Source organism: Callospermophilus lateralis, unplaced genomic scaffold (genome assembly GCF_048772815.1).
Source record: "Callospermophilus lateralis isolate mCalLat2 unplaced genomic scaffold, mCalLat2.hap1 Scaffold_138, whole genome shotgun sequence".
In the NCBI taxonomy this organism is placed as follows: domain Eukaryota; kingdom Metazoa; phylum Chordata; class Mammalia; order Rodentia; family Sciuridae; genus Callospermophilus; species Callospermophilus lateralis.
In genome coordinates, this window is record NW_027512535.1 from 2501356 (window position 1) to 2523629 (window position 22274).

Consider the following 22274-nt stretch of genomic DNA (forward strand, 5'->3'; position numbering starts at 1 on the left):
AGGACCCCATGGGCTGCTTGCTCCCTTTTCAGCCCACTGTGTTGGTTTGGCCTCAGGGCCAGGTTGGACCCAAGGCTACATTTCCATGGCTCTGAAAGGCACTGGTTTGGGCTGTCCTGAGCCGTTCTTCATGTTGTTTGCATGATTAAGCTGGGCAACCTGCGTCCCTGGGCTGGCTCTGCCAAAACAGCTCTATGCAGGAGGAGGAAGGAGACCAAACCAGATTTCCCTGAGCCCCCAGCCCAGGTCTCCCTGTACCCCACAAATGCTGCAAAGACGCAAACAGACAATTTTGTTAGTCACCCTCCCTAAGTAAGTGAGGAGATACATATTTTAAAAAGACTTTTTAAACAAGAACACTGTTTTTAAACAAACAGACCAAGTCCTTCTGGGCCTTCTTCCCCATTAAATTTGGAGGCCACCCCCATCCTGTGGGCTCTGGAGCTCTGTGAAGCAGAGGGAAGCTGTTCTCCAGCCCAGGCTGTGGGGGTGTAATCCTAGCGCCAGAGCACAACCTTCCTGCCCTGGTCCACGCTCACCACGTGGCTCCCGGAGCAGCACCAGGCCACAGCGTTGATAGCAGCACTGAGGAGAGGGAGAGTAGGGTTCAAGGGGAAGCAGGACCCAGGTCTGCAGCCTGGCTCTGCCCCCCAGTATTGGACCTAGATAGTTTGAGGCCCTCTGTGAGCCCATTTCCTCATCTGTAAAGTGGGTATCTATAAAACACACGTGGAAGGATACCTGGGTGCTTTGAAGGGCTGTGGGGTGAAGGTTTGGAGACAGGGGCTGGGAGATGTTAGAACCTGGTGTCAGGCAGGACTAGTAGGAGGGTAGTGTCTGCTCACCAGTGGGGGCCCTGAAGGCTGCTCTCCAGTTTCCCAGTGTCAACATCCCAGATGTAAAGGGCTCCATTTGAGGAGCCTGCCAGTGCATAGCTTCTGTCAGGGCTGCAGTGGCCACAGCAGAACAAGAGAAAGTGACTCAGGTAAGGACACACACAAGGACCAGGTGGGGTGTACTCGAGGATGGGAAAGCTCTCACAGACACACCTGAACACAGCTTTGGTCCAGTCAGAACCACATTTGAAGCCATCATCCCTAAAGACAAACAGGGCTGGGGTCAGAATGGAGATCACTGCCGGTCCTGTCCCCAACCAGGGGCTTTGAGAGCCCCATCTCTCTAAGGTGTCAGGTACCTCAGCAGGTCCTGGTCAAGAAAGGCAGAGAACTTTTACAGGAAAAGAGAAACACAGCTGCCCCAATAAAGGCCACAGGATCAACAGGCAGAGCCTAGTACCTGAACACCTGGCGGATATTGCTGACCCGGAGGTCGATGACCTTGAGTGTGTTATCTCTGGAGCAGATGAGCAGGTGCAGCTGGTCATGGCTGAGGCTCAGGGAGGTGACCCGGCCCTGCACAGGAATGACCTGGGTGCAGCGGAGACCCCTGAGGAGAGAGGGCTAAGGAACAGTCCCCCAAGCCATTCCTGAAAAGAAGGGACTAGTTGTGGTACCCTTCCTAACCAACAAAGTCCAGAGGCAGGTCTCTGCCAGTAACTAATCTCCCTTATCCCTCCACCCAGCTCCCTCCACTGAAGAACGTGGTCAGACTTTGATTTGAGAAGGAGCCCTTGAAACCCTTGGATCACTAAAATAAACACTGGAAGAAAAACAATGAAAAGTCTGTCTTGAAAAACTTGAGAGAAGGAAGGGCTTCAAAGGGCAGTCCCTGCACACCAGCAAGACCAGCCTACATGGGCCCTGCACTGGCTCCAGCTCTGCATTTCTAAACCATTCACCCAATGCTGGGCTCTTCTGTTCAAAAAACAACTAAAAACATTTCTTGGTTTTTTAATTGAAGCGTGGTAGCCAGGCATGAAGGCACATACCTATAACTGCAGCTACACAGGAGCCTGTGGCAGGAAGATCCCAGCCTGGGCAACTTAGCAACACTCAGTCTCAAAATAAAAAGTAAGAAGGGTTGGGGATGTAGCTCAGTGGTAGTGAACCACTGGGTCCAATCTCTGGCACCAGAAAAAAAGTAGAAATAAAATGGAAAAAGTTGTTTGTCCATCTTGGTTGTAAAGCCCAGGCAGTCAATACTGGACTGAGAAGTCACAAGGAAAGTGGCACAGCTTCCCAGGGGCGCTATGCCCCATGAAGCTGTGCCCAACAGAGGATACCAGCTGGTAGTGCCAGCCCCATAGCTTTACTCCCCCAAGGAATCACCATGACCCTTCCTGCCAAGGAGCAAGAACTCCAACACTCTGACCCCAGGTCCACCAGCCACCCGCAGTCTGCCTGTCACCTGCTATCCCAGAACCGGATCTTCTGGTCATTGTGGCCACTAATGATGATGTGGTCCCCGCACACCACGTCGTTACAATAGGAAAGGACATTGATAGTTCTGGAACCTAGGGACCAAGGGGTAGAGCGCAGGGTCTCAGAGGGTTGTCAGGAGCTAGCACAGTAGACACGTAGAGATGCTGAGGTCCAAAAGGGGCAGTGTTCTCCCAAGACTAGAACCCAGATCTTCCCAGCCCAGGGCTCAGTCCACCTCTTCTTCATCTACCCAAAGCTTAAAGTCATGAAGAAATCAGATAGGGAACACCAATGGGGCACAGAGAAGGATGACCTTGGAGGATTTCACCCAAAATGTCTTTGAATCCCAGAGCCACTCCCAGAAAGCAGGGTAGGTTCCCTTGTATCTGAGGGAAGGGGGGGATGGGAGGTGGAGTTGGAGCTGAGCCTCACAGTAGGCACGGCCAAGGTCCCACTCCTTCACTGTCCGGTCTCTGCTCCCAGTCACCGCCTGGTGTCTTGTTAGCTTGAATTTGGCAGCTGTCACCTTGTCCTTGTGTCCAGACAGTGTTTCCTGCCCCATCCCAAGTCTGGATCAAAGGCATGGCCAAAACCCCATAATAGCACCTCCCTCATCCTAAAAAGGACCCTTGACCCTTAGGCTGCCTTCCCAGTCAGGTCTCACCTTGGACCGTGCCTCTCCCACCTTCCAGAGCTGGGTAGCCTGATTGTAAGTAGCTGCCAAAACCTGGGAGCCCTGGAGAGATGGGGAGTGTTAGAGGTCTGAGTCTAGGCCTGGCCAAAGGCAGCATCTTTCAGTCCAGAGAACTATGGTAGGGGTGGCCTTAAAGGTTCCCATGGCCCAAGTCATCAAGGAAGACAAATGAGCCTCAGGCCAGCAGGAGTGATATATGCAAGAGCCCAAGGACCCAGCTTTTGGATACTGTTACTGATGGGAGCCTCTGCCCACTGGTATAGAGACTGGGGTGTGGGGAGATAATCCCATGCTACTGGGGCAAAGTCCCCTCACCGAGGGGTCGAAGTCCACACTGGTGATGCTGCCACCAGCTCCCTCAAGGGTCTGGTTGGCCTCCAGACGACCTGGCAGGGCAGGGGGAGAGCAGGGAAAGGAACAGGTGAAATGAGGTCACTCACAAAATAGAGGAACTGGAACCCAGAGTGGGAACAGGAGTCTCTCTTAAGTTAGAGCACAGAATCATGGAGTACAGTTACAGCCTGGGCTGCAGGGGCCTCAGGGGGAAGCTAGGCATTTCCCAGATAGGGCTAGAGAAAACCAGAGAGAAGGGAATGTCCATAGGTCACACAGCAAGCCAAGCCAGACCAGCTGGAGATCTGCCTCCTCTAGGAAGCCTCCAGGGGTTGGCTCTGAGTCCCTAACCCAGTTGTAGAGCAGAGCTTAGCACAAGATGGACAGTCAATGTTTGTGTCCTGACTTCTGGCAGGTGGAGTGATACCAAAAGAGGTGATGGCCTGGTGAACCCAAGGACTTGTTCCTCTAAGGTCTGTCTCTGTAAGACTGATAAGGGACCTCCCCCTCCCCCAACAGAGGCCCATCTGCACTCAGCCCTCCCCATCTTGCAGGCCTAGGGGTTCTACCCTTCCTCGGAGAGGCATCCTCAGAGTGCTGCTCCTGCAGGGGGGTTCTGTAGCTATTGCTCACAGGAATGTTCCAGGTAGAGGCAAACACAAAGAGGCCCACCCAGGAGCAAGCTGAGAGTAGATCTTTAGAGAAAGTACTGGGTTGGGCTGCAGGTAGGGGTCCTTACCTCCTACCACATTCCAGAGGTGGATAAGACAGTCAGCCCCACCAGTGGCCAGGAGACTGCTGTTAGGGCCAAAACATACAGCATTGACTTCAGAAAGGTGGGCATCCTGTGGGGAAAGGGAAGGTTGGTGACCCGGGCCTTCCCCACATATGCTTGTTTGTGCCCCCTCACAGGCTCACTCTCAATGTGCCTGTGCACACATACAGCCTGCTGCTGGCTTGGTATCCACACCCCAGGTCTCTTCCCAAATCCTGAGTTTCAAACTTAGCCCCAGCAAATATCTTCATTTCTGCCTGGTCCCCTGAAGCAGCCTCCCAACTCTGCCTCCCAGCACTCTCATTGGGCCACCTACTCTCTCAGCCTCCCATCTCCCTTTCCAGTCTATGCCCCCATTGTAAAGAGCCTGAGCAGTTCCCACCGTGGCCTGTGGAGACAAACTCCTGCTGGTCCTGGGGGTCTTGCTTGCCTGGCCTGCACTCCCATATTGGCCCCCACACATGTGGCCCAGTTCCTCCCTTACCAGGACATCTTGAGCCCAAGTAGGAAGTCGGGCAGCCACACACACAGGGATGCTCTGGTATCGCTGCTCAGGGGCACCCCCAATTGAGTGACCTCTCCTCTTCTTGAAACTGCAGGGGTAGAGTCAGGAGGATGTTCACCAAGGCCTTCTGATGTGGGGGCTTCAAGCTCCCCAAAGGTAGCAGCAACAGGAAACAGACATGGCAGTAGCAGAATATGGCCCCAGGATCCATCCAGCCCGTTCCCCAACCCAATTTACCCGGGATGGAGTGGAGAATACACAGAAAAGCACAGAACAAGGGCAGGATTGGTGGTTGCAGGAAAACTTCAGGGCTAATGGTTAGTATTGGCCTTGCCACTGCTTGGCTTTGTGACTGAATGAGTTCTTACATTCTGAGCCTTAGTTTTCCAATTGAGTGAGAGTTCCCATTTGGCCTCAGGCTGGAAATCTTGGTCCCCTGTGAGGACCTTGGATAAGGACAGATCCCTTATAAGCCTGGAAGATAGCTGAGTAGGGGTTAAAAAATGAGTTCATACACCTGGTTCCTGCCTCTGGGGCCCAAAAGAGATACACACAGACAGTGGGCACCATATGGATGAACAGATGAGGCACATACAGAGACCAAGCCTGGGCTCCAGAAGCCTGACATGAGGCTCCAATAGGCCCAACCCCTTCACATACACAAATACACACACTTACTCTAGCAGCCCCTTCACCACATCCACACAGTGGGACAGAGTCAGAGAGGTGGCTGAGGCAGACCTGGGGCAGAACCGAGAACCACGTGCTAAGGGACTGGCTGGTAGGTGTATAGGCAGCAATCTTTTATCCCTATACTTTGCTGGAGATCTGAAGACTCATAACCTCTAGAGCCTATGACAAGAACTTGACTCCTTGAATATCAGGAGAGTTGTAATCCAGACCAACCCAGGAAAATGCAGGCAGGGAGGGACTTGACAATGGAAGTCTCTACCATGATGATAAGAACTACCAACCCCCCCCCACACCCTCAGCAAATGCTCACAAACAAAAGCTCCTGGGAGGCTGAGCTAGGGCATATGGGAGTGGGCAGATGAAGTGGCCTCAGGCTGGGACAAGGCTGGGGGCAGTGAAACCTAAGCTGGTTGAGTAATCTCAGAAATGCCCAACTGTACTGGGATGTCTCAGCCCACCAGGGCTGCCAAGAACTTTGGAGACCAGTGTCTCAAGTCCCTCTCCAAGGTTCCTTCACTATCCCAGGACCTAGACACCAGGGACCTACAAGAAAAGACTGAGGAGAAAAGCCTTCAGGCTGGTAAATGGAACCAGGAGAGAGCAGCCTCAATAACAAGTAAATCAAGACTTGGGGGGACTGAGAGTGTGAGCAAACATCTACATATGTTCTTATGTTCATACACACTAAGGTATTCGCAACCAAGCTCCTGTATACATATGCCCATGTCCTCGTGTGTACCTACCCATGCACACACCTGTGTTTACATACATACATGCCTAGGACAGATGAGCCCTGGGCCTTGCCCACAGTTCCCTCCTCATGACACCCTTCACAAGCCTTAAACCCCACCCCAGAGCTCTGGTCCTAGGAAGAAGAGAAAGCAGTGCATGTTCAGTGAAAATGACCCCAACTACCCCAAGCACTGTAGGTCAGACCAGTCCTGGGCTGTACCCCAGCTTCTCCCCAAACTCCTAGCCCCAACCCACCAGCTGGCCCCAAGGTCCTAGAAGAAGACAATGGCAGCCTCAGAATTCTGAGACAGCCAACTGGGTCCTCACCTGAAAGGCCTTTTCCACTTCCCACAAGCCTCACTCTCCAGGGACTCAGGCTTAATAGCCAAAGCCAGAGTCTCTGTCTGCTCTCTGATCCCATCATGTAGAGTGTGTGGAATCCTGGGAGAGAGGAATAAAGCTCAGGAAGTCCAAAGCAACAGGCCAGCCCCTCCCTGCCCAAGCACTGATTACAGTGAAGATGTGAATTCCGGGCGGGGAAGGGTCCGAGTGGGAGGGAGGATGTGCGGTGGGCACATGAACTTGCTCCTACAATCACACAGCTCTGCAAGGATCCAGTGGACCCTGGATTGCTGCTGTGTCCACCCACATGCATTCAGGGGTACCGGTGTCGGGGAGTGGGGAAGATGGAAAAATGGGCACACAGTCGGGCAACTACAGAGTACAGGAGTCAGATCCGGTCCCTCCTCACTCTTACTCGCTGATGCTCACAGTCCGTTTGGCAGCCTTCTTTAGTTCCTGGGACACCCGCGCCTGATTGGCCCTAGTGGGGGAAAAAGCATCCTAGGAGCCAGAAGATTCCAAGGTGGGGTACCAAACGCCCCTGCTTTCAGGTTCGAGCCTGATTTAGTCCATTCTCCCCAGGGGGCAGTCCCCACCGCTGACTTTCAGGCAAAGGCGAGGCCAGACTGAGGAGGCTAGTCATAGAACAGGTTGGGGCCCAGCCCTCTTACCGTTCTCGGCGCTCGTTGCGCAAGTTGCACTCGGCTGCGGCGCGCTCCTTGCGTTGCAAGAGCTGCTCCAGCCGATCGCGCGCCTCCTCCTGGAGCTTGCGCAGTGCCGCCTCTTGGTGCCCAGTGTGCACGCGCAGCACTTCGTAGGCCTTCCGCTGCGCCGCATTCTGCTTCTGTAGCTCTTCTACGAGGCTGACCTGCTGCGCCCTCGCCTCCCGCAGCTGCGCCACGCGGGCCTCCACAGCCGCCAGCCTGGAGGACCCGAAGCGCAGGCAGTGCATCCCAAAACGCTTCCATCACCGCCCAGTGGGGACCCGCCTAAGACCCCAGAGAGATCTACCCATGGCCACCGGCCAGACAGGTGGTTAAGCCACGTCCCCAGCCAAGCCTTCGCCCTCAGAGCCGTGCAGTTCGCATCCCCCAAACACAAGCCAGGGTGGTCATGGGGGAAGCTGTTGGGGCCACGCAATAACCCTACCTGGGCCAGAGGAGGGCGCAATCCCTTTCACCCTACCGGTACTCACCTGCTTTGCCGCTCCTCCAGCTCCGACTGCAGGGCATCCAAGGCTGCACTCTTCTTCACCACCTGGTAGGCCATCTGTGGGGGCAGACAGGTGGTCATGGGCACCTCTGGAAGGCTCACCAGGCCTCACGCCCCTCTCAGGCAGGAGAGGCTGGAGGGACAGAGCCTGCCACCACCTTCCACGGCCCCTTCCCAACAAGGCTCAGATGAGTTTAGGATCGTGCATAAGGATACAACAGAGGCTCTAGGCTCAAAAATCTGACTCCTGAGTTTCAATTCTAGCTGTGTTGTGCCACTTATTTTCTCTATGACCCTAGGGGTGTAGAGACCCTTGGAAAGTGAATCTCCTTAGCAAGCTTCGTTTTCCTCACCTGCAAAATGGGAATGATAGTGCCTACCTCCATAGGGTTGAAGGAATGCTGAATGAGGCAGGGGTACAGATGAGATGACCCTCACCCTACCTCCATAGAGCAACCCAGAACTATTATGAAGAAAAATATTTAAAATAATAGCAGATGATTATCTAGCATTTACACGTGCCATGCTTTATTCTGAGCACTCTACACATGTTAACTCTTTTAATCCCCATAATAACACCATATAGTAAACCCACCAGCCTCGTTTTACAAATGAGAACATTGCTACAGAGAAGTTAAATGCCTTGTCCAAAGTCACACAGCTAAGTGACAGTTGATATTTGAACTCAAGCTACCTAACTACTGCTGGGAGCCATCAGCCAAGTAGGTATGACAAATTCCTTGCCAGCTTACTCCCATGCTGTCTAGTGGAAGGACTTCTGAAAGGTGACCTTGCTCAAGGACCAGGGCAGGATCCGTGTTTAGGGTGTTCCCCCTTTAGAATAGGGCAGTTTAGCATAATAGGAGAGTAGGGTGTTTCCCCTTTAGAATAGGGTGGTTTAGTAATAGGAGATTAGGGTGTTCCTCTTTTGGAATAGGGCGTATCCTGCTGCTGAGTTCCTCTTGAGTGCTTAGGGTCAGACAGTATTTTTTGAGAGACAGAAGCCCATGCGGTGTGGATTTAGGCAGGAGGTGGATTTGGGAGAGAGTGGATCAGGGCAGAGTGTGGATTTGGGAAGAGAACGTGGATTCCCCCAGAACGTGTTTGTAGACGGCCGGTGTGAGATCGGGAATAAAGAATTGCTGTTTGAATCTACAAGCTGTGTGGAGACTCATGATTTGTGCCCAGCCGAGAGACTGCGGCATCTGGTGGCCCGTACGGGGATCGAACCCGCGACCTTGGCGTTATCAGCACCACGATGCCGTAGAGGGAGACATTGGGCTAATGAATGCCGTTCTCAAACTACCATAGAGGGTACTCCCTTACCAAAAAACGGAAAAGGACCAGGTATTTACCCACGATACCGTGGAGAAAGGCATCAGGCTCCGTTGCCAAAAAACGGACAGCCGGGCCCAATGCTCCGGGGCCCACAACCACAAATATACGGGGCAGTGGAGGAACCCAGCAACACCATCAGAGTAGTGCCCAGGACACATTGTCCATTAAATCCCTCATCAGACAAACCCGAGGGAGCGCAGGGTTGGACATCTGCGCCTCTGCCAGAGCAGTACTAACTCCAGAGATGGGAGTTCAAATCATTCCCACAGGAGTAAAAGGACCTCTTCCCCAAGGGACAGTAGGCTTATTATTGGGACGTAGTTCATCTACATTAAAAGGACTTATGATAAGTCCCGGGGTAATTGATCCCGATTATGTAGGTGAAATAAAAATTATAGCTAGTTCTCCAAGAGGTATATCAGTAATTTCACCTGGAGACAGAATAGCACAGTTGTTAATAATACCCAGCCTACATAATAAATTTCCTAGTCATAGTGTAAAAAGAGGTTCCAGGGGATTAGGCTCCACAGGTGTAGATTGGGCTATGTTGTCTTTAAATTTAGATTCTCGCCCAATGTTAAAACTAAATATTCAAGGACACGACTTTAATGGGCTACTGGACACAGGTGCAGACCTTAGCATCATATCTAGTAAGGAATGGCCAAAACATTGGCCATTACAACAAGCCACTCAAACGCTTCGAGGCCTAGGAGTGGCTACTAATCCCCATAGAAGTGCAATGATATTAGATTGGAAGGATCCTGAAGGTTGTGAGGGAACTATACAGCCCTATGTATTGGATCATCTTCCTATAAATTTATGGGGACGAGATGTCCTAGATCAATTAGGTTTGACATTAACAAATAACATCAATCCTAATGCGCCCACTACTAGGGCTAGACAAGGTTTTAGGAAAGAAAAAAGATTAGGAAAACAAGGACAAGGTATAGCAGCACCAATTCAAATAGATCAAGGAACAGACAGACATGGGTTGGATTTTCAGAAATGGCCACTGAGACAATCAAAATTACTTGGAAATCAGAAAGACCAGTGTGGGTTCCTCAGTGGCCCCTGACTAAAGAAAAGATACAAGTAGCCCATGATCTGGTCAAACAACAATTAGCGGAAGGACATATACAACCTTCCATATCTCCCCATAATACTCCCATTTTTGTCATTAAAAAGAAATCTGGTAAATGGAGATTATTGCAAGATTTAAGAGCCATTAATAATGAAATGGTTATTATGGGACCTGCTCAATCAGGGATTTCTCAATTGTCTGCTTTGCCAAAAACCTGGCATGTTTTAGCCATAGATATTAAAGATTGTTTTTTTTCAATTCCAATTCATCCCGAGGATAGTCCACGTTTTGCATTTACTATCCCTGCATTAAATCATGAAGGTCCTGATCAGAGATATGAATGGAAAGTACTCCCTCAAGGGATGGCTAACAGTCCAACTATGTGTCAAATATATGTTAATAAAGCAATCCAGCCACTTAGAAATCAAAATCCTGAACTACAAATATTTCACTATATGGATGATGTATTATTGGCACATAAAGATAAAAACATATTGCTGGAATGTTATGCCACACTTACAAACTTATTAAAAAATTATAATCTAGAGATAGCAATAGATAAAGTACAATTAAATTTTCCAATTAATTATTTAGGAGTTCTATTATCCTCAACCATGGTCCGTCCACCAAAAATTCAAATACGAGTAGATCAACTCAAGTCACTTAACGACTTTCAAAAGTTATTGGGAGACATAAATTGGATAAGGCCTTATCTAGGCATACCAACAGGAGAGTTGGGACCTTTATTTGATATTCTAAAAGGTCCATCAGATCCAAACTCACCTCGCATGTTAACTCCTGAAGCAAGAAAGGCATTGAAAATTATTGAAACATATATGGAAAATATACATTTGGATAGAATTGATATAAGTTTGCCTTTATTATTTATTGTACTACCAACAAAAAATATTCCTACAGGAGTATTTTGGCAAGAAGGTCCATTATTGTGGATACATTTATCTTATTCTCCTAACACTATTCTTACTAGGTATCCTGAGGCTGTAGGACAATTAATACTCAAAGGAATAAAAGCAGCGAAGGGAGTGTTTGGAATTTCTCCCAATAAAATTATTACTCCATATACTATGGATCAAATTGATGAGTTAGCTAATGAGTTAAATACTTGGGCAATAATCATGTGTAAATCTAATGTTTCATTTGATAATCACTTACCATCTAATCCTTTGTTGTCTTTTTGGTCTAAGCATCCTGTAGTTTTTCCAAAAATGACAAGAAAAACCCCTATCATGAATGCTCCAAATATATTCACTGATGGGTCAAATAATGGTACAGCAGCAGTAGTTACCCCTGATCAAACTTTTACATTTTTAGTACCCAAACAATCAGCTCAAAAGGTAGAGCTTAATGCAGTATTACAAGCTTTTTTAATGTTTAAAGATTCTGTATTTAATTTATTTTCTGATAGTCAGTATGTAGTTAATGCTATAGTATCTCTTGAAGATGCTGGTAGGATTTCCCCTTCTTCTACTGTTTTCTCTTTGTTTTCCACTATACAAAGTCTAATCTGGGACAGAAAAGATCCATTCTTTATAGGACATATTAGAGCACATACAGGATTGCCTGGAGCCCTTAGTTTGGGCAACGATTTAGCAGATAAAACTACACATGACATACATATTTTCTCTACACTAGAAGAAGCTATGAATTTTCATAAAAAATTCCATGTTAATGCTAATACTTTACAAAAGCGTTTTAAAATAACTAAGGAACAAGCCAGACATATAATAAAACAATGTCAAAATTGTGTGACCTTTTTACCACAAGTTAATCTTGGAGTCAATCCTAGAGGACTGATACCTAACCATATTTGGCAGATGGACGTCACACACTTGCCAGAATTTGGAAAATTAAAATATTTACATGTTACAGTTGATACTTCTTCCGGATTTTTGATGGGCTCCCTTCATGCCGGAGAAAAAACTAAAGATGTTATAGCTCATTGCTTACAAAATTTTGCCACTGTGGGTGTTCCTAAACAGTTAAAAACTGATAACGGTCCTGGCTATACCTCTACCTCTTTTAAACAATTTTGCTCATCATTTGGTATTACTCATATAACAGGAATTCCATACAATCCACAGGGACAAGGCATAGTTGAAAGAGCTCATCAAACTATTAAAACGTACTTACTAAAACAAAAAGAGGGAATTGGAAAGGGGTATATATCCCCCAAAGATAAACTTAAAATAACACTTTTTACCCTAAACTTTTTAAATTTGGATTCATCAGGACTTAGTGTTGCAGAAAGGCATATGTATCCAAAATATGTGCATAAGCCTAAAGTTCTTTGGAAAGATATTCTAACAGGACAATGGAAAGGTCCAGACCCAGTGATTGTCTGGAGTCGGGGCTCTGTTTGTGTGTTTCCACAGGGAGAACAGCAGCCGATTTGGATTCCAGAAAGACTAACTAAAGCAATTTCTACGAATCGAAAAGAAGATGATTTGACTCAAATCCATAACAGCTGATATCCAGAACTCCAGCTTGGCCATTCTTACATCTGCAACAGTGATTAACAAGGATGCTTTTTTCAATATCTATTTTATTATTGCATTTTTCCCACATCATAAGGTTCTATTTTTATTTTTTGAGCTCACACAAACCTAGGTTAATGTTTTTCTGATCAGTTTTATTTTTTTTTTTTGACTATAGAGTTTTTAAACATTGCAATGGAGATTTCACCTAGGTAAAGCTACAAGGCCTTTATTATTATCTTATATGTTGTACGTTTGTTTGCACATTTGTGTTTTGTGTTGTATGTCTGTGTGTGCGTATTTTATATATGAGGAGCGCTCATGAGAAAATGGATCCGAATTTTTTTTTTTATTCACGTGATTTAAATGGCTTAATTTAAATTAGGTAAACAGCTGTTAAAGATTGTTTTTAAAGATGCTTAACATATCTGCTTGTTTACTAATTTAAATCAGGTAAACAGCTGTTAAGGATTGTTTTTTAAGGAGGTTAACAGATCTGTTTGTTTACTTTCACCTTTCCTTTTCATTATATTTAATAATTCTTTTCAGGTTAATGTCTTTTTAGCATCATTGCCAGAATTCCTATCTTCATCCCAATGAATATAACTCAACAAGTATGCTCAATCAAGGAGTCAACTTACTTTGGGAGGAAACGGACTTTGGGAGGAGACAGACAGATTGATAGATTCCTCCCCTTTGAACTGCTTACAGAACTTGCCTGGACTATGTAACTACGTTTAGTGCAGCAAATTGTGGTAATGCTGGCATATCTTTGCTGATGGTGTCACCAGTGATCTTTGCTGATGGTGTCACCAATGATGCAATTTTTCCAAAGGAACTGTCAATTGGCTTGGTGTCGTGGCATTTCTGTATCCTCCTCCCTTCTGCTAGTGATGGTCTAAATTTGGGGGCCAATGGCTATATGCTGGACCGGCAGTCAGTGACGGGTATGATCCAATTGCAATGGTATCAACCTAAGACAGGAGGCTGACGCCTAAAGGTCAGTTGCCTAAAGGTCAGTTTTCCCATGACGGGTAAGAACCATATGTTGAATTGGACAACCTACCAGGCGCGGTCCTTAAGCCACATTAACCTCACTCCCCCACTGGCACCAAGGCCAAATTTGGGGGCCAACAGAGGTGAGGCAAAGAACCTCACCCCCCCACTGGTGCATAGACCTATCCACAAGTATGGCTGTATGCTGGACCGGTAGTCAGTGACGGGTATGATCCAGTTGCATTGGTATCAACCTAAGACAGGAGGCTGACGCCTAAAGGTCAGTTTTCCAATGACGGGTAAGAGCCATATGTTGAACTGGACAACCTACCAGGCACGGTCCTTAAGCCACATTACTTGTTGTTTAATTAATCAGAAGGGGGGAGATGCTGGGAGCCATCAGCCAAGTAGGTATGACAAATTCCTTGCCAGCTTACTCCCATGCTGTCTAGTGGAAGGACTTCTTAAAGGTGACCTTGCTCAAGGACCAGGGCAGGATCCGTGTTTAGGGTGTTCCCCCTTTAGAATAGGGCAGTTTAGCATAATAGGAGAGTAGGGTGTTTCCCCTTTAGAATAGGGTGGTTTAGTAATAGGAGATTAGGGTGTTCCTCTTTTGGAATAGGGCGTATCCTGCTGCTGAGTTCCTCTTGAGTGCTTAGGGTCAGACAGTATTTTTTGAGAGACAGAAGCCCATGCGGTGTGGATTTAGGCAGGAGGTGGATTTGGGAGAGAGTGGATCAGGGCAGAGTGTGGATTTGGGAAGAGAACGTGGATTCCCCCAGAACGTGTTTGTAGACGGCCGGTGTGAGATCGGGAATAAAGAATTGCTGTTTGAATCTACAAGCTGTGTGGAGACTCGTGATTTGTGCCCAGCCGAGAGACTGCGGCAAACTACATCATGCTCCAAGTAAAGTGTTGATCTACAGGGAGGGTTCAAGGGATGTGAGTTCTATTCCCTGCCTCTCCAACATTTGGCTTTCTTTACAATCCCTGACCAACTGCTGGCCTGCCCAAGCACAGATCTCAGAATACAGAAGCACACAAGGCTAAGAACAGGAATGGACTGTGAGAGTACTGAACCCAGACTGAGTCGTGGATCTGCCCTGAAAGCCCGGAAGTAGGGTGAGAATCATTACATATTTACCCCTGCCTCACTCCACATTCCTTCAACCCCAGAGCCAAGAGATGGGCCAGCCATGAAGATGAAATTTGGTTCCCTTCTTTCAATGCTGAGGGGTCAGTGAGAGAAACAGATCCAAGGCAAGGCAGTGCCCATCAGTGTGGCAAGAGAAAAATGAGGGCCAGACTCTGAGCACCTCTGGCGCAGCAAATACAAGGAAGGGATGGGGGTGGGGTAGGGTGGTACTCTTATTGCTAACATCTGTTCCTGGTACTTTCTCACAAGCCCTGGTAAGGATGGATTGAGGTGCGAGACTGAGGCTGTCTACCTGCACTGATATAACTCCCTGGGTGAGGGACTGGGAAGACCCCCTGCACATGCAGACAGGGCCCCTACTTTTATAGCTGGTCCAATTTACAATGTTTATAATCCTTCTCACCACTGAGCAACCTAATCATCATCCTCGTCACCTATCACTTGCTTTCATTTCTGTTGTGTTATACCACTCAATATTTTTTTATTGGTACTTGTCAAAATTCAAATGATAGGAAAAAAATTCAAATGATAGAGGTAGAAAACAGATGAGTGGTTACTACCAGTGGTTAAGGATGTTTGGGGAAGGGTGAGTGTGACTAAAAAGGGATAGCAAGAAGGATGTCTGGTGGTGATGAAATTGTGCTGTATCCTGATGAATACAAATCTACAAATGTTATGGCATAATGTCACACCATTATCAAGTTGCAACCACAGCATCAGCTCTGGGGGAGAGGCTCTCAATTTGTCTATAGCCCCCTTCCCACACTTGTGTTGGGCAGGTGACTCGGCTTACTGTAACTGGACACATGTTTACTGGCCCATCACACTCTCCTCCCTTGAAAACTCCACAGGGCCAGGTCTGTTCACAGCTGCACTCCCTGTTCCTTGGACATAGTGACTGTCAATAAATATTTGTTGAAAGAATGAAGAAATCACAAAAAGTAGATTTCTGTGGGTGGAGTTTTAAATCTAGAATCCACCTCTCTAAGCCTCAGTTTCCCGCTCTGTACCTACAATGTAGAGGATTAACTAAGTTAATGCTTGCCTAGTGCTAAGTGCTATATTATGGAAGAGATGGTGACTTCAATTATTTTATTTATTTATTTATTTATTTTTATTTGTGGCCCTAGGGGTTGAACCCAGGAGTACTCTACCACTGAGCTACATCCCCAGCTCTTCTTATTTATTTATTTTGAGATAGAGTCTTATAAGTTTCCTAGGCTGGCCTCGAGCTCACAATCCCCCTGCCTCAACCTCCTGAATCATGGGATTACAGGGTGTACCACCCACAGCTGGAGATGATTTTAGATGTGATGTCTCTGCTGAGCAAGAGTCCAGTGTGCAGAAAAGAAGGCTGGGTAGAGACAGGTCCAAGAGTCAGAAGAGAAAAAGAAAGAGAAAATCCCTGTGGCCATGGGAGCCAATGAGCACACTCAAATGAACACCCACATTTAAAGGGAGGAAGGAAAGGAGCCAGAGAAGGAACTCAGAAGTAAAATCTACAGATATAAGAAGAAAATCAGAGGAAATAAGTAGGGTAAAATAGAAGCCAAGAGATGCCATTGCAGGGGACAGGCAGGGCAGTAATGCTAGGTGGAAGTGCCAAGTCCTGCCTACAGACTACATCAATCTTGGTTGTTTGTCTGCAAATATATATTAACCATCACCTGATGCTGGGCCCTGGGGTTGCCTGGACAAGGGGTGAAGAGTAGGCTCACTCAATGCTTGCAGCACTGGACTTTAGGGGATGCAGCAAACACAGGAAGTTCTGCTCACTTCCTGGTTCCCTTGACAGTATCTCCCTGCCCCAAGTCCTTGATCCTGGCCCTGCCCCATTCTTGATCCCTTCCCAGCTTACCTCACCACAGTCCAAGCAGAGCCCCTCCTCCTCCTCCTCCTGCCAATTCACCCTCAGAGTGCCTGGTGGTGAGCTTTGGTCTGAGTCAGGCCCTGACTTCTCCCTGCCAACCAACCAGAGAGAGGTGCTTATGTCCCCTCCATTCACCCCAATGCTCAAAGGCTCCCAGTGTCCCATGAAAAGCCTGAAATAAGAGCCGTTAACTTTTTCTTGAGGAAAATGGAAGCCTGAAAGCCACTCAAGGAAAAAGCAAGGACTGAAGAGCAGTCAGTGGTGGAGTGCTTGTCTAGCATAGGAGAGGCCCTAGGTTCCATCCCCAGCACCACAAAAAAATAAAATAAAAAGAAAAAAAGGAAAGAGCAAATCTCAGAAATGAGCTTTCATGAGTCCTGTGCTCTGGCCTTGTGTTTCCTTGCCAAGGACCTTCCTCAAAAAAACACCTGCTAACTCTGGCCCCAACCCATTCCTTGATCTAGTCTTCACTCTCTTTCTCTTTGGAATAGGGAGCAAGATCCTTTCTGTAGGCATCAGGTAAAGAACAGGGAGATGGAAAAAGGCTAAGGAGGAAAGACAGGAGTGCAGGGTTAGGAGGTGAAAGGGATAGAAAAATTCAGAGAAAGAAGGAGAAAGAAGATTTTAAATCAGCTGGCCTGGGAGAGGGCCTGCCTCTCCAGAACCACCCCTGAGTAGCAGCCAGGAGCCATTGAGGTGCTGGGAGAATATGACCCAGTATGGGGGCTGGTGGGCAGGAGGGACTAGAAACAGGCAGCCTTTTATGATCACTGATACATATACTTACCAGAAGCTCTGATGGGTGGCAGAAATAACATCATTTGGCTTCTTATGAAGCTTCTCTGAGAATTTGGCCAATAGCTCAGCTTTTTCTAGAAGATGATTATCTGGGGGTGCAAGAGGGTGAGTTGGGGCAGAGATAGACACTTTCCAGCCATCCCCCGGCATACAAGCTAGAAAGGCTGCAGGAGTCCAGGGATGCTGGGATTGAGGCAGCTACTGGTGGATGGGTTGTGCCCCTTGCCTGAGAGCTGTTTGTTCATCTCTACAGGACCTTTTTTAGTGCTGGCATAGACCACCATGTCACCCAGGAGAAGACCTGTTCTCCCAGGGACAGAAGGATCCCTACTTCTGGCAACAGGATGGCTGGGTCCTGCCTGATGAGGGTCCTGAAGGACGCCAGGGGCCTAGGATTGATTCACCTCTGCCCCAGACAGGGCTGGCTCCAGAGCATGATGAAACAAAAAGCTGTACTAGCCTATGACCTTCAGCAAGTCACTTCCCCTTCAAGGGCTCTAACTTCACACTAAAGTAATCCTAACTTCCCCAGAGTTGGTGCAAGTTCCCACAGGTCAAAATAGAAAGTCCTTGAGCAATTATCCAACAGACCTTCTTAGGTTAGGTGGTTAGACCCTGGATTACACACACCCACCACCATGCACGATAACTTCCTCTTTTCAGTTCCGGAGCAGGCTGGGGGGTGGTAAGCCCAGCCTAGCTTCTCAGCTCCCTTCCCTCACCCAGTGCCCTGCTTGTCACCTTGACTGAGGTCCCTGGATTTAGCCTAGTTCTCATACAAAACCCCACCTCAGCTGTAGTAAAGGCACAGCACTGGTCCCCAGCAAATCTTAAAAAGGTTCCATTATGCCTAATTTACATAGAATAAATCTGAGGCTTGGGGACATGAACTACCCAAGACCACAGAGATAATAGGAATTTCAGTCTTTCTGATTTCAGCCTTCTGGGTTGCTCCAGACCCTTAGATTTGGAAGTCCCAAAAAGGGATTGGGGGTGACTCTTTCCTCAAACTGGGAGGTTCCCCTGTCTATCGAAGCCCTTAAGTGAGGCTGCCTGGAGGTAGGGGAGAGCCTCAGGACCATCAAGAAAAAGGCCCAGCACCTGGAAGATTGCAGAGTGATTTCCCAGGATAAGAAACAGATTCGGTCTTGGGGACTTACCAAGATTAGCTCCAGTGAAATAGCAGCAGGGATTGTGGCCAACCCCAAACTTTTCTCACTAGTTCCAGGGCAGGCTGGAACTAGTGAAAAAAACTAAAACTTCCAACCCCAAATATACAATCTCAGGTGACCAATGGTCCTACACACAGATCCACTCTTGTTCATCCCATCCTGAACTGCCCCACCCCTACCCCCAACGCACACTCCAGCTGCCCAGAAAGCTCCAAAAGAATCTGACTTCCCAGCTCCCTTTGAAATCCTGCGGCCCCTGCTTCTCCCTCAGGCTGGGGTGTGCTGAGCACAGAGAAGCTTCGTGTGTCCCAGTCATCTATAGGCGGCAGCAGAGCCCAGATTCAGAGCTTTCTCCTTAGAGATGAAGAGTTTCACTGTTACCCTAGATCCACCAACAAGCGGCTACTCAGCCTTCCTTCACTGGGTTAGAGACTAAATGGTTTGATCTGGTCCTGGGGACCATCTGAGAGGGAGGAAAGCACAAGAGACCTGGCAAAAACAATACTCAGGGGCAAACGTTCTAGGAAACCCAGCTCGTGGGGGTTGAACCGAGCCTTGAGGGGGTATCAACAAGGATCTCTCCGCCCAAGAGAGTGCTAAGAAGAGCCTGGATTGGAAGGGACGGGAATCCTGGCCATTCAGAAGTGGGGCGTGGCAGACAGGTTCAAGTCGAAAGACCTCGGAAGCCAGAAGTCGCTGAAGCACTTGGGTCACGGCTTGAACAGCCAAACCTTCTTCCCAGGCCGGGAGCCCAGCCTCCTCAATGGCCATTTTCTAAGATGCTCAAGGGCACACTCACAGGCCGGCACCAGCTCCAGGAAAAGTGCCTTCTGCGTGCGGTCCCGCTGCTGTAGCTGCCGCAGAATGTGGCGCTTATAGCCGGGTCTCCAGCCAGTGCCCTGGGCGCGGCACTCGGTAGCAGGCGCTGCAGGGGCAGGGGCGGGGCCTCTCGGGGACTCCAGGACGTCGGGGTCGGGCGGTGGCGGGGAATCCCCGGCCGTACCAAGGGCTTGATAGGGATGGAGGAACTGAGCGCACTCCTCGGGGGAAGCTGCCGCAAGTCTGCGCCGCTGGGGCCCCACCAGAAAATTTTTGCCTCACAGGGTGCTCCTCTTGCTGTCAGGGGTAATAAGTTGGGACCAGAATCGAGGCCCTGGGTCAGCTACCCCTTTGCCTGTTGGCGCGCTCCGGAGGCGGGGCCTCCAAGGCCAAGTCCAGTGTTCTTCCTTGACCCAAACGCGCTGGGACTCAATTCTAAAGTGAAGGATGCTTAGAGAACAAGAGTCTTTTTATTTTCTTCCGTCCGGAGGATGCTTTGGGCTGTAGGGATCCAGGCTGGTGTCACAGATGCCATAACTCATTGCAGGGGCAGACAAGTGTTCCTGGAAGGAACGCCGCCTCGCGACCAAGACTCTCCCTAGCTGGGTTACACCCGGTCTCTTGGGTGTACGCAGACACAGGGCACCCACAGCATGACAGAAGCACAGAGGAGGAAGAGACAGAAGGGAAGAAATCCTTCTTTCCGGAGATGATGACTTTTGAGTTGGCCAGAGGAGAGAAAAAAAGATTCTCGGCCGGGGGCGGGACGCGGGGGGGGGGCAGTCCTCAGAAGTTTGACGACATAAAAATTCCCATGAGTTGAGGGCTGCTAGGTCAGGAGTCAGAACTGCCTATGGAAGGGAACAAGGTTTAGGGGCCCAGTTGGTCACAGACAGTTTAGGTCCCTAAGATTAAAGGGATGCAAGCTGGGCGCGGTGGCACAAGACTGTAATGCCAGTGATTCTGGAGGCTGAAGCAGGAGGATTCCAAGTTCAAGGCCAGTCTCAGCAATTTAGCAAGACCGTGTCTCTCTGGGGCTAGGGCTATATTTCAGTTGGTATAGTGCTTGCCTCACATGCATAAGACCCTGGGCTCAATCCTCTGCACCATAAAAAAAAAAAAGATCCTGTCTCAAGAGGAGACCCTGACTCAAAAGGATTGGGGATGTTGCTCAGCACCCTGGGTTCAATCTACAGTACCAAAAACAAAATCAAAATAAATTAGTTAATTAAATTAAAAGGGGATGCAGCTGTTTTAATCTCGGAAACCCCCTTGATCCAAAGAAACAAGAGGTTTGTTTGCCTGAGGTTTTATGGAGTAAATGGCTGAGCTGGCCAGTAGCCCAGTATCCTGAATCAGGGTCCAAGAGTTAACTTGTTTGGGCAGCCTCTGGAGGAGTAGAGACATCTCTTGTGGGTACACTTGACAGTGTATCGTGGATTTCATGGAACGTGATAAAATTGTCTCTGGCCTATCCAGAGCTCTCAGAACACAGGCTTGGGTGAGGAATCAAAAGAGCGCTTCACTGGGCCAGCCTTACCCTGGGAAATACTGGGGAAGGCCCAGAAGGTGGTCCTCTCAGTGAAACAAAAAGAGAAATTAGGCAATGTCAGGTAGCTTTCTGGGCCTTGGAGGTGACAGGTCTGTTGAAATTCTAATGGGGATGGGTCACAGAACTTGGAAAGTAGTAAAGGCTAGTGATAAACCAGCACAGTGCTTTAAAATCACAATAAACTGGGCTCCTTGGGCCCTTGTGGCCTTTGCATATGCTGTGCCTGATCTTTGGAACAACTTCCTGTCAAGCTAGTACATCTCTTCACCTCCCCAGGGAAAACTATGCTGTGGTCTATGGAATTCCTCTTGGGATAAGGCCTGAGTCCCAGGTATCTGCATCCCTCCCACCAACCCAGGCCTGGCCTGAATATTTCACATGACTATTTCTGTTGCAGGTTGGTAGTAACAATCACCAAAAGGCATGCCCAGTCAAAGGACACAGTACCTGTGGAGGCCTAGGTCAGTTAGTGAAAGTGATCAATTTATTTTAGGATTAGCTAACTCTCAGATACTTAGAAAATGCACATTGGAGGGTGTATTAGCCCAGCTATGAGGTGCAACAAGCTGTTTTTATTGTTATTATTATTTTGTACCAGGGATTGAACCCAGTGTACTTAACCACTGAGTCACATCTCCTTTTTAATTTTTTTTTTTGAGTCAGGGCCTTGCTGAGTTGCTGAGGCTGGCCTCGAACTTGCAATTCTTCTACCTTGGTCTCCCAAATCACTGGGATTATAGGCAAGAGCCATCACATCTGGCTAGTTGTGTTATATCTGAATATTATATAATAAAGAAGTGATTGGCTTCTACTGAAAATATTTTCCATCTTTAGTATATGACAGAATGTATTATAAAATTCACTTAAAATACAGAGCTGAGGTTGTGGCTCAGTGGTAGAGTGCTTGCCTAGCATGCTCAAAGCCCAGGGTTCAATCCCCACCATTGCAAAAAATAAAATTAAAAAAAAATAGGGGCTGGGATTGTGGCTCAGTGGTAGAGTGCTCATCTAGCACATGCAAGGTGCTGGGTTTGAGCCTCAGCAGCACATAAAAATAAATAAAATAAAGGTATTGTATCCAATTACAACTAAAAAACTTTTTAAAAGATAAAAAAATAATACTAAATAAAATAGAAAGAAGGAAAGAAAATCTACAGAACAGGAGAAAATATTTGCAAATATAATCGGATAAGGGCTATTATCAGGAATACATAAAGAACTCCTAAATGTCAACACAGCAACACCCAATTAAAAAAAATGAGGAAAAGATATGAATAGATATTTTTCCAAACAGCATAAGCAGATGGCCAGTGAGCACATGTTGACATTACTAGTCATTTGGGAGATGCAAATAAAATACAACAAGATGCCACCTTACACCTACTAGGAT

At 47.9% G+C, this 22274-nt stretch overlaps 1 protein-coding gene across 1 annotated transcript; it reads right to left on the bottom strand.

Moving 5' to 3' along the window:
* Positions 1–497: 497 nt before the first annotated feature.
* Positions 498–17365, bottom strand: LOC143388153 (protein Atg16l2). The gene is made up of 17 exons (XM_077108105.1): positions 17331–17365; positions 16532–16634; positions 7591–7664; positions 7067–7318; positions 6811–6876; positions 6381–6494; positions 5307–5369; positions 4608–4716; positions 4088–4193; positions 3331–3401; positions 2986–3057; positions 2754–2874; positions 2308–2413; positions 1297–1446; positions 1050–1097; positions 846–947; positions 498–585 (listed from the first exon to the last, which is right to left on the bottom strand). Exons 3-17 carry the CDS (start codon positions 7662–7664, stop codon positions 498–500), a joined length of 1542 nt encoding a protein of 513 aa, XP_076964220.1. The 5' UTR covers positions 16532–16634; positions 17331–17365.
* Between the last annotated feature and the right edge of the window lie 4909 nt (positions 17366–22274).